Raw genomic sequence first — 12362 nt, 5'->3', positions numbered from 1 at the left:
CCAAGAAATTGCACATAAGCTCTAGCTTCCCAGAGCAGGTTTTCAAAGTTCAAAGTCAAATGCGGAAGAGGGTGTTTCCTTGGGAAATGTAGGCCCATCATTTAGAATTTGTGAAAACCTGCAGAGGAGTGAGCCGTAGTGGTGCAAAGAGGATGGGGAGATGATTTGCTGATGAATGTTTCCCGAGAGACAGACACTTTATCCAGGTATGACCATGGGGGATAGAGATGAGAACGGGACAATCCATACAAAAAGGGGGAATATAAAAACTGCCGTATCTGATAAAGTACAAATTCTTTGACAACAGACCACCACAGGCGGGATCTGTAGATTTAAAAATGGCATGGTGGTCACTGAGAGCAAGACTCAAAATTGTGGATACCCCGGCCCCGAGAAAGGATACAAGAGCCCCTCACTCTCCCCCTCACTGCATGGTTAGCTCTACCTCTGTTGTTTGTCCCCCTGGTCTAAAATCTAAAGCAAAAATAAAATAAAAAATAACAAGTCTATAAATTTGAAAAATAAGAAAAAAAGAGAAAGAAAACCAATTACAAAATTACACAGATACCTTTTAAAAAAGACAAACATTGTTTTTTAATAATATACAGACCACATTTTTAGCCCCCAATCTTCTACATCTTCCTAAAATAGAGAAATTCCATCTTTCATCACACACACATACAACACAGAGGGACAAAGTACACTTCCTAAAAATGAATTCAATCTTTCATTGATTAACAAAGGCCATGCCCTATACAAGCCTTTGAGGCCAGTGCAATTGCATAATGTCTGGGATGACCATTGCTACCTTCAATTTACCCTTGGATTCCTCCAGTAACTTCTCAGATAAGTCTAAACAAGACCTAGAGAAGCCTGCTTAGCACCGGAGTTCCATGCAGCCTCTTGTATCCTTTCTAACGACATGCCTGATTGAGTGGGAGATTATTCAGAAGCATTGATGAAAACATATATTGAACTCTCCGGGTGGATCTGACAAGAGGCTACCTGGGCAGTACATTGTACAATCCTGCCTCATTGATGAGAACAGAGTGGCAACCCCCTGAAACCCGAAACTCTTTCCCATCTCACCTCTTTAGAGGAATTAGGGCTAAAGCACAGGAACAGTAAGAGTTCAGAACAAACAAACTAAATCTTCAGTAACATAAGCGTCAATGTTAAACACTGCATCTCACACACAGAAGGTTTTTATATGATGTGCAGTAAATAAGAGGCAAGAGTACTTGTGACTTCACTTGAAGACAAACAGGATCCTGAGAGTAGCAGCAAAGAGAGAGAATGATGGGACAATACTAGGGGGTGATGTGGGGGTCAAAAAACCCACAGGTTAATAAACTTGGTTAAGGACAGGAGTATTTGAGTAGGGATAGAAAGATGAAGGAGGGGGGGTAGTAAAGGTGGTCTGTTACACTTCAATATTTATGTACACACACAAACAAGCTAGAACTCAGAACTAGAGTCGCCTCAAAGCACGTTTTTTATCGGTTTTCTTTTTCGCAACTATGTTACTATTGCTACTACTGCTGCCACCACTAGTGCTACCATTGACCCCTGCACCATTGGCTGCTTGTGCAGCTGCTCCAACTGCCCGCTTGTTTGGGTCTCCAGCGTGTTTCTTAGGCTGAGGGCCATCAGCAGGCTCGTGAGGGTTTCCCGACGTCCCTCCTGATCCTCCCATTGCGTGAATTTCAGTCAGGAGACGGGCACGGGAAGCATACTCAGCATAGTCCTCTAAAAGCAGTCGCCCAGCCTCCTCGTTCAGAGCCGACTCAGGATTTGGGTGGATCAGAAGGCACTTAATGGTCTAGAGAATAGAAAAATGTACAGAAAGGAAAATGCAAAAATGGACTGAATTAAAACATGCTGAGCAACAACCACTTACAACATATATTTACTATCTGGACACAGATCACAAGTATATGTGCCAACAGATCACGATTACAGAGGAAAACCACCATGAGGGTTTGAGTGTGTGTGAATGTATATGAACAGGAATGTACAGGAATGAACCTTACAAGCAACACATGTCTGAGGCCCAGTTCTGCCTTCCAGTCCCTCTTCAGCACATTGACACATATTTCTCCCTTGTGGCCAACATTTGGGTGGAAAATCTTGGTGAGAAAATAACCCTTGGGGGGTGCAGCTGGAAAGTCCTTCCCCAAGACTAAGCGCATCCTGAACACACCTCCAGCAAACGGAGTTCCTTCTGCACAACAATTAGACAAACATACACTTACAAACATTCTTTATTCTTCACAGCAGCTGCATAATATAATTTGATATTTCTGAGACTTGGACACGGGGTAAAACTGCCCTGACAAATAGTTTGCTTAACCAAATAACCAATACTTTACCTGGACCCTCTATGGCAGTATGTAGCTCTGTGATGTCCTCCTCACTGGGATAGATCTTTATACCTTCAGGAGGGTCTGCTGCCAGCGCTGACACCTCTTTGTAGACCAGTCTTAAGACTTGAGGGGGCAAGTTCTCCACATTTGAATTCTGTCAAGGCAAAACATATTGTTTACATTAGTAAAGTCAAGTTATGATCAATGCAAGGAGTGCTCCTATTAAGATTAACACCCCCCAGTTTTTCACTATTTTATGATCATGGAATTCAATGCTAAATTAGCCTTACTGCATTATTTTACAATGCTACATATTTTGATTATTTACTGCATAAAATAAGCCTTGATGTCGAATTGCAACTTAATTCTGACTTCCTGGCGGTGGTTTAAAATTACACACGGTCTGTCTCATTCACTGCCACTGTTTCATGTCGCATTCATTATGGATTGAAGACCACAGTGAGCTTGATATAGGATATTCGCTTGACAATGACATTCACAAATATCACAGTATGTGAGAACCACAAAGGTGCCTAAATCTAGCCCCAAACACCTGGGGCTTAGAGTACAAGTGGAAATAAACACAACCAAAAAATAACTGAACTCATTAACCACATCTCTAGCTCATGTGTGCAAGGCTAAAAAAAAAAAAACATCAGTCATTATAAGCTTTTGTCAATGAGAAACTCTATGCTTCCACACAGCGAAACACCTTGTGAATTGTGCCGCAAGCAGCTTGGGCGTCCTGAGTGGCAATTATAGTTGTGGTGTGGTGCATAACCAGCAATCTACCTAGTGGTAATCCGGTCAGCTAGTTCAAAAGTTCAAATGCAAAATGAATATCTTCAGGGGTCTATTTGCCTCAACTAAGTTGATGTAATATGTTATATAAACAAATTTGTGTTCATGGAGACAATAAGGTCGCCCAGACATCATTTAAAGAGGGCCCATCATGCTTTTCCAGTTTTCCTCTTCCCTTTATTGCATTATAAGGCTTTTTGTGCATGTAGATGGTCTGTAGTTCCAAATCTCAAAGTACACACTAGAGGGAGTAACTCTCTCCCAGAGAAACCACTTTTCTCAGTTGCCTGAAACACATCATTGGAATTCTAGTCCTTTTCCTTGATGATGCAATCTTGTAACACAATCCTGACTGCCAACAGCTGTTCAAAAACTGGGCTCATCAGGAAGGGAGGGCTTAAATACACAGGAGCGCTAAGATAGCGACTATAGATGTACAGTATGAGAAAAATTATGTGTTTTTTTTGGAACACTGGAGCATTTCAATCTATTTTAGTGTACCCTATAACAAAGTCAATGAAGGCCTTAGGTCAGACATGGGCAAAGTACGGCCCTTTGGGCTTTTTAATCCGGCCCACCGAACTTGTCCAAATATTATTAAATTCAATTTGACCTTTCTCCTGTAATGCCCCCATTTCCCCACTAGATGGCGCATGATCTCGCAATGCATGTGTGTGCCAAAGCTAGCTTTGTTTATTGTTTCCATGGTAACATGAGCCATCTCAGAATAACGGTGGGTGTCCACGATAGATATGTGACTAGTTGCCTGGGGGGCGTGGTCAGAAAATTCAGTTTGGCTGTAGCAAATGTCCAAGTATATGAAACTTATTAGCAGCTTGCTAGCTAGCCACTATTTGCTCCAATGGGTTTTCGGTTAAAGTTTTCGCGGCAAGCTAACAGTAATAGTTCAGAGTTCAGATAAGATGTTGCGCTGATTACTTTAATTTGTAATTTGTGAATTAATTTGTGAATCTAAACCATATATATATCAGCCAGTTCAATCACGAAAACATGGTATTGTAACATATTTAGCAGCTAGCTAGCTACAATGGGTTTTCGGTCAAAGTATTAGCGGCAAGCTAACTAATAGTTGAGAGCTTAATTAGAGCTTAATTTAAGACCTACAATATTCTGTTTGACCTCACAGCATTCGTGTAGGATATAAACAACAAACCGAGTCGATTAGACGTATACAAGTCGTGTAGATAACCTTTATTCACATAAAATATGTCCCGGTAAATGAGTCCCGATGTCCGCCATCTTTTTAAGACATTTTTGATTACTCCCGCCCCTATGAGCTACGCTGACTTCCAAATCACCCACACGCCGAACTGATTGGCTCTCAGCAAGTCGCCTTCATTTGCATAGAGTTAAAAAATCCCCAACTTTCAGCAGCCAGGAGAGCCGACTTTTTCCTCAGCAGGTGTCGGCAGGCAACAAGACGCTTCCATTCTATCCCAATGAGAGCGACACGATGTTGCGTCCCGTGGACACCCACCGTAATTCGCTTTTCTGTCGGCAATTTCTGATATGCAGCACATGAAGGTAAGAGAACGGAGGGTAAAGAAAATGGTGCATGATCTTGGTCATGCATATTTTCAAATTGTGCACATGTAAAACAATATATATATTTGAATGTTTATATTTCACTGCTATAAAAATATAGAAAGCCGGTGTTATATTTGTCTTCTCTGTCAGTAGTTTGATTCGTATGCTAGGCTATTTGCAGATTCTGTTCCATTTGTCTCAATGATGGTCAATTATTATTAGGTAAAGAAGCAATTTTTCGCAATTCCTATAGTGCATTGCAACGGCGTATGGAAATAACCGCTAGCTCCGCTAGCGCCTGGCCGAAAATAAATAAATGAAATGACGCGTCGGATATAAATCCATGTCGACCATTTTTCACAATCGACATCGTCGATTTTGTCGACTTATCGTTGCAGCTCTATGCCGAACAGAGCCTGCGTGGCTGCTCTAACCTGTTAATGTAAATAAATAATAAAGAAGTTCAAGTGAGGTAATTGGTTTGGGCGCAAGCCTCAGATGTTTTCATGATGTTTGATCAGTCACGTTACGACATGTTTTTGTATTGTTCATGTTCGTGCAATTTGTTAAATTGCCTTGCAAATAAATGCTTTGCTCCCTGTTAAAGGCCAAATCCTTTCATGTGATGATTTTTACATGTCATTTATATTAGTTCACACAAACACTCCATCCATCTGTTCCTGGCCCGGCTCCTCTGTCAAATTTTAGAACCTATTGTGGCCCGCAAGTCAAAAAGTTTGCCCACCCCTGCCTTAGGTCTTACTATGTCTATGAATTACAACAAAGTGTAGTTGTAGTGTCTTAAAACGTCAGCAGTTAACCTGTTAGCTTGCTCAAAAGCTCCGGTGGCTAAATGAAGATCTACAGTGGTCAACTCATGTAACATGTAAGCAATCCCTGTTCATGTAGACACTAATGGTCACCTAGACATCTTTTAATCGTACAGGCCTAAATGTTATCGTGCTACATGTAGCCTCAAGCCTCAGGGCCTGTCCAGACTGAACCTGGATTGCCCGAATCCGGAAAGAAATGTCGTCGGATCGGCCTCTCGTCCACACGAGCCCGGGAGATTGTGTCACTGAACCTTTTGAATCCGGTTTCCAATGTGGGTAGATACGAACCCGCCAGCGGAGCGGTGTTTGTATGGACGCCCAATCCGGACTTTCTAACCGGATGACGTAATTGCCCCACGTGAATAGCCCGCAACCTCAGCCTAAAGCCTTATTAACCCACATACATCACTGTTTTATCTATTTGGATTAGACCATTGTTCAAAACCGGTTTTAAAAAGTGTCAGCAATAGCCTACATGAGCAAATCTGATGTGAATAGATATGTATGACAGAAGTTTCAAAACGCTAACTTTACACAAAAGAGTGTTATGGCGAAGTGTGCAATTCTAACTAGTCCTCTTTGAGTGCTGTGGTAACAGTGCTTTCAGGTGGAAGAGAAGCCGTTCAGCAATCGGTAGATTGCTAGTTGGATCTCGACTTCTGTCTTCTTTCGCTTTATGCGCCATGCTCCATGACTCTTTAATAATAATAATATAAGATAACCCATGATCACTGTTCTGAATATTAACAAGAACCTGTGGAAGAGAGTTCAAACACCGAGCCAATTTCTAGTGAATTTCAATGTTCAACTTTCTAGCATCAATCGTATCAGAACTTGTGTAGTTAATCAGATAACTTACCTTAATCTCTAAATAATTTGCTTGATTGAGTATGTGAAGTTTAATGAGGAACAAATATTTTTAAACCATTTTTTGGAGATAACCACCACAAAATCTGTAATTTGATAGCAAAAAAATTAAGAAAAAAAAAGATCACACCAACTAAATTTTGAAATCCTGTTGGGACTGTTCTAATGGTCTGAAATGCCCACAGCTTACAATGTCCCAGCCAAACACACAAACATACACTTACAGCTGAAGTTACTTAGCTACATAGGGCGATAACAGTTACAGTTATATGATTTTCCTGTAAGCAAGAAATCTGGCTTTCAGCTATCAGCAGTGAGAACAGCAGATGTTAACGTAACACAAACACGACATGGTGGCTATATAACTTTGACGATACGTATCTAAAGTGTACAACACATATTTATGGTGTTACCAACTCCAAATATCTAACTAAGAACGACTACCAATTAACTTATCCATACACGTAATTGACAACGTTAGGTAGCCAACGAATCAAGCAACATCGCCTTCATAAATAGCTTTGTAGCTAGCTAACGTAAACCCAGATATGCCGTGACACTGGTAAACTGGCTAATCGCTAGCATGTAAGAGTAATTGGGCAGACTTTGTTGGCTAGTTTAGTTAGCCGTCACTAGCTATATAGAGAAGTACCGTAAGCTAAACAATTACAGACAACTACAGTGTATTAGCACACATAACGTTATGGTCGAAAGCATTTACTCACCATGGCTTGTCTTTGTTGAAATAGAGTAAGTATCTGACAGAAGGACGACTTGACAGTAGATTCTTGGACTGGATTTTCGTTAACGTCACTTAGCTGCCACTGTCAACAGTAGACCTGCTAGCTAGCCACTGTTAAGGGAACGTCCTATATTATCCCGGTTAGCCAGCTAACTAGCTTCCTCCTCTAGATACGTTCTGGTTGTAGCTTCGCCAATAATTCCGCTGCTCCTGAGTTTTGGTGCAAGGTACTGCTTGAACTGTTAACGTTAATGAAATGACAATGCAAACCGAACGTTATGCTGGTAATGCCAATCAGCTTACGTTAAATAAGGCAGCAGTAAGGTTAGCTATCGCTAGCTTGCTAAACAAATTCGCTAGTCCCCTTAGCAGCTTTGCTTTGCTTTGCTCCAAGTAGCCTGAAAGTAGACTGTCCACATTCGACTGAATATAAAATACAATATTTCACTTAATGCATGAGGGTGAGCAAAAACTGTAGAATAATTCGTTATTAATAATTCGCCAGTTAAGATGTAACTTGTTAAAGTAGCCAGCCTCCCAGTGGCTATAGCTCTTAGCTACCAGCTAAGCTATCTATCTTTGACACAGGAACAAAAATACATTTATCCAAGTGAAAATTGTGGTCTTAGCCAATCGGCATGCGGGCCGTGATATAGCTGCCACACCACATAATTCCTCTGACCAATTGTGCACCGAGAAATAGATGTCGTCACAACCTTTTCCAGCTTCCCCAACCAGCCAAATTTGAGTTTAGGTCCAATGGTGAAAAACTATAGGTCCGTTTAAAAAACTCACATCCACCCAAGTAAATGGACAACCAATGAAGCGAGAATAATATGTAGGCGTTGAAGACGCCTTACTTTCAAACTTAGAAAACAAATGTTTCATTTGCTTCATTTAGTTTTATCAGCATTTGTCCATACCTTAATGTTGCAAAACAAAAATAAATACTTACGGTGCAAACCCATGCCACCGTTGTGAGCGACTTCCATCGCTTTGAGTGGGCGTGGTGTAGCGTGTGGAAATAGCATGCAGTCCAACTGTCAAAGACGACACCAAACAATCTCATTGGCTGCTGCCGGGAAATATCGCTCCTCATTTGCATAAGTTTCAACATGTTCGAATTTTCAACGGACGCGTCGCTCAGATCGCTAATTTACGTCACAATGGATTGGCTCCCATTGAAATGCATTGGGTTTAGAGATCGCGTCGCTCACAACGGTGGCATGGGTTTGCACCGTTAAAGAGCTCAAGGAATACTCAAGATTACCACCTGCAGCATAAACAAAAATAATTTTGCTCGTGATCTTGTGCATACATAACAAGATGACCAGAGCCGTAACATTGCATCTTAAACCAATGGGCAAATTAAAATAAAATATGTTTAATTTACTCATGTATAATAAAGAATTCACTACATTACTATCATTTCACTGTCTTGGCACTAGAGAGCGCCAGAAGACTGCTATTCGCCACAAATTGTAATATTCTGAAAAACGGATTCTACAGCCTATTTTAAATCCCTACGGCCCAACGGAGAAAACAATAATAAACAGAAAGAAAATCCTACAGCCTATATACTTCTACGTCGTTTAATCTTAAACCATTTCCAAAAATGTTGACGTTATTCTGTCATTTATTATACAGAGTAGGCATGTGTATTTTTTAGCCTAGATTTGCAATAATGCCTGAAAAAAACGCTAACGCATTGTAGTCAATCGCACTGCTTTATGATTGGCGTAGATTGTAGACGCATTCTTGTTGACTGGCTGTAGATGACAACGATGAGATATTCAACACTGTAGATTTTCGGGGCGTCACCGACATGAAACAACAACAAGGCAACTTCCGGTTAGTCGTTTTTACGAGGTGGACTGTGAGCATCACGCATATACCAAGACAAGTTCGCGTAAATGAGACATTAGGGCAGTTTTAAACGTTATAAGAATGGTAACAATATCTCACTGATTTAGCAAACCGTGAAAGCAGTTTATGTTTTTGAATTTACCGCTTCAAGAGAATATTGCACTGCGGGCTGTCTACAGCAAGGTAGGCAAGGCAAGGCAATACAGTCATTCTCGAGATGCAGCAAGCTATCGAGCTACTTTGTTTTTTGAAGTACCGGACCTAATCGTTTGCTCATATTCCCATATTCATAAAAAAAGTAGTACAAGTTAGAGACCACACACAACGCCACTGTTTTCTTGGAGTGTTCAAAGTGGGGAGGTAACGTTTTTGTTGCTGGATTTAACATACCAATTATTTCAATTTGTAGGTATGTTAGCGCGGTAACTTAGGTAGCTTTATTAAGTAAATCAAATGCAGATAATTGTACAGTGTTCTCGTGTCAGACCGTCCTAATCTAGAAAGAGTATGAGCGAAGGAGAAGTTTTCCACGAAAAGCAGAGACTGGAGTTGTGTGCTATCCATGCTCTCAACAACGTGCTCCAAGAGCGGGTATTCACCAAGGAGACTGCCGACGACATCTGCAAGCGGTGAGGTCATTTGACAGGCGACTTGTGTAATTAGGCACTCTGACATGGCAAGTAGAATTATTTCCTTTTACCACCTGAGTTGGTGTTTTTAACCTTCTTCGGAAACTTTCGAAAATCTTATAAAACAAGAGTTTTATTTTAGCCATTACTCAGCAACCGACAATGTACAAGATGTAAGAACTAATACGTTATAACCATATCTATTTTTACTGTTTATATTGTGCTTCTTTTCATTCAGCCTTGCCCCACAATGCGTTGTAAATCCGCACCGCTCAATGCTGGGTACTGGGAACTATGATGTTAATGTCATCATGGCAGCTCTGCAGAGTCGTGGCCTGGCAGCAGTGTGGTGGGACAAACGAAGGTGCAAACTCTTAAATTTGCAAATGAACACCAGAAAACATCAGTCAGTCAATATTAAGCTTCACAGTCAGTCAGTCAGTCATTAGTGCTTATCTTCTAAGAAGCACTGAACTGTATTGTCAAAGTCTTGTGTACACATAGAGCACCCAAGCACTTGCATTCAGAGGCGTTGAGCACCTCATAGTAAAAACTAAAACAGCAATACTATTCTGCCATCAGCACACAGCTTGGTCTTTTCAGCGCCATAGTCAGTTCCATGATCTTCATTGCTAAAGCTGTCATTTGTTGGAGAGACCCCCTGACATTCTCTTATCTCTCCCTTCCCCCAGGTCTGTGCAGAGCCTGCGTTTGGACAAAGTTCAGGGCTTTATTCTCAATGTTCCCTCCCGAGTGTCGCTGGGAATTGTATCCCTCCCTCTCAGGCGGCGACACTGGCTTGCTGTACGACAGGTTGGAGGGAACTACTACAACTTGGACTCCAAGTTAAAGGGTCCCACATGCATTGGAGGGGAAGTAGAACTCCGGTGAGTAACAAGAAAGAGTGATTAACAGGTTTGGGCAGTGAATTAGGTTAGATATTGACTTGCTTAATTTCTTCAGGAGTCTCCTGTTCATCCAGTGTTATGTACAACTTCTTACTTACAACCATATTTGCAGTATATGATTGAGGTTGCCGTTACCTTCAGTGCATCAGGTGGAAGTGGACATCTTCCTTCTGTTGTTGCATACATCTACAGTCATGGTCAAAGATGTATTGAACAATAAGAAGAGAGGAGGGGAAAGTAAAAACCTCTCTGTACTGTCCACTGAGCATATTATGTTTCATTCTTTACTTCTTTAAGTACCACCACATAAAAACATGGGGGCATCCTTATTGTAGTCATTCTCCTCTTGTAATGAATAAGACCATCACACTTAGCAGATTGCTACCAGTTATCATAGGTTTGATTTCATCTACTACTCTTGGCATTAATATTCAGTACTATAATAAACAGTCAGGGTGGAAGTGGCTGGAGGCCTTACATAGCATATTCTGATTGGTGACATATTTACTGGTGATTTCTGTGTTGAGGCATGCTGACCTGTTGATAATTGATGATTGCATCTGTTGTTTATCTAAGCTTTGCCTGTCATTGTGTGCGTCATTATGTTTCAGTTTGTCACATGGTGTCATAGGACAATGGCTGTTTGTCAGGCCCTCCTCATTTTCTATTGCCAAACTATTACTGGCCCCATTACTCTCATACTCCTCTGCTCTGGCACTCTCTTGTGCTTTTGCTACTCTCTGTCGTGTCCATTCCTCTGTCTAATCTCTCTTTTTCATCCCTCTTTCATTTCCCCAGCACGTTTCTCGGCGAGCAGCTCTCTCAAGATGTCACAGAGATGCTCCTGGTAGTCCAAAGGGAAGTGGAGGAGGATGGAACGTGGCTGAACACAGATGACTCACGAAAGTGATGTATCAGGATAGGACAATATTTCACTAGACCAAGTCCAAATTATAAGAACTTTTGACAGTATTGGAGGCCTCCTCTGAATGCCACTACAAGTGTTTGGAGATTTGGTCGATCACGGACACATATACACATTAAAAATGCCCTCAACGAGGACTGTTACCATGAAGGACTGATTTGTATGAATGGTTACACGCTGAGTGGATATCACAGTAGCATTAACTACACTATCTCTCACTCTCGCTTTCTCTCTCACTGCAGTCTCAAATGTTCTCTCTCTCTCTCTCTCTCTCTCAGGTTGATAAGTTCTTGATTCAGAGATATAAGAATCAATATTGCTCCAATGATCTTCTCTTTTAATTCATCTATGCACTGCACTTCTTCAGTAGACACGGTGAAATTGGCTTTTCTTTATCTATGCACAGAAGAGTTTCACAATAGCTGACCGGACAGCTGTCTGTATATTGGTTTAAGTCTGTGTTTTGTGGTGTCTGTCTGTCTGTTGAACTATGCATTCTATAGTGACCAGAGATGTCTTTCAGGATTTCACCTTTCTGTCTCTGTCGATGAAGCTCAGAGGAAACAAAAGCAACTAATAAAGTGAACTGATGTTATTTATATGAACCTAAATAGCTGTATCTCTCATTTATTTCTGGATTTGGCATGTGGACGTGCTTTGCAGTGGTAGTGAAGGGTGCACAACATAACAGTCATTCAAATCACCTGCAAGCCATGTTACAGTAGGTTTTATTTTTTACTTGTATTAGACTCTGTAGTGAAAAAGGATGCCATTCAAAAGGAGCATTAATACCATAGAAAGTCAATATTGAGGAATAACATGAAGAAACATGGGGCTGGTTGGAAAGGGGTGGAGGATCAATGCAATATCCACCATA

The 12362-nt window shown here is 41.1% G+C and overlaps 2 protein-coding genes across 2 annotated transcripts; one reads left to right on the top strand and one right to left on the bottom strand.

Moving 5' to 3' along the window:
• On the bottom strand, positions 1–7682 carry ube2s (ubiquitin-conjugating enzyme E2S). The gene is made up of 4 exons (XM_080857783.1): positions 7141–7682; positions 2373–2520; positions 2034–2224; positions 1–1822 (listed from the first exon to the last, which is right to left on the bottom strand). The coding sequence occupies exons 1-4, from the start codon at positions 7141–7143 to the stop codon at positions 1472–1474; spliced, it is 693 nt and encodes a 230-aa protein (XP_080713909.1). The 5' UTR covers positions 7144–7682; the 3' UTR covers positions 1–1471.
• Positions 7683–9028: 1346 nt separating this feature from the next.
• josd2 (Josephin domain containing 2) lies at positions 9029–12037 on the top strand. Its single transcript, XM_080857784.1, has 4 exons — positions 9029–9652; positions 9891–10016; positions 10345–10539; positions 11359–12037. The coding sequence occupies exons 1-4, from the start codon at positions 9531–9533 to the stop codon at positions 11468–11470; spliced, it is 555 nt and encodes a 184-aa protein (XP_080713910.1). The 5' UTR covers positions 9029–9530; the 3' UTR covers positions 11471–12037.
• Positions 12038–12362: the final 325 nt, after the last annotated feature.

Source organism: Sprattus sprattus (genome assembly GCF_963457725.1).
Source record: "Sprattus sprattus genome assembly, chromosome: 19".
Classification (NCBI taxonomy): domain Eukaryota; kingdom Metazoa; phylum Chordata; class Actinopteri; order Clupeiformes; family Clupeidae; genus Sprattus; species Sprattus sprattus.
This window is presented reverse-complemented; position numbering and strand designations above follow the sequence as displayed.

Excerpts from the sequence above, each read along its gene's own strand:
- ube2s (XM_080857783.1), bottom strand. Across the intron at positions 2,225-2,372 it reads TACTGCCATAGAGGGTCCAG|AAGGAACTCCGTTTGCTGGA; the intron begins GTAAAGTATTGG and ends ATTGTTGTGCAG. Across the intron at positions 1,823-2,033 it reads GCCTCAGACATGTGTTGCTT|ACCATTAAGTGCCTTCTGAT; the intron begins GTAAGGTTCATT and ends TCTATTCTCTAG.
- josd2 (XM_080857784.1), top strand. The coding sequence starts at position 9,531 with ATGAGCGAAGGAGAAGTTTTCCACGAAAAGCAGAGACTGGAGTTGTGT. Across the intron at positions 9,653-9,890 it reads GCCGACGACATCTGCAAGCG|CCTTGCCCCACAATGCGTTG; the intron begins GTGAGGTCATTT and ends CTTTTCATTCAG. Across the intron at positions 10,017-10,344 it reads GTGTGGTGGGACAAACGAAG|GTCTGTGCAGAGCCTGCGTT; the intron begins GTGCAAACTCTT and ends CCCTTCCCCCAG.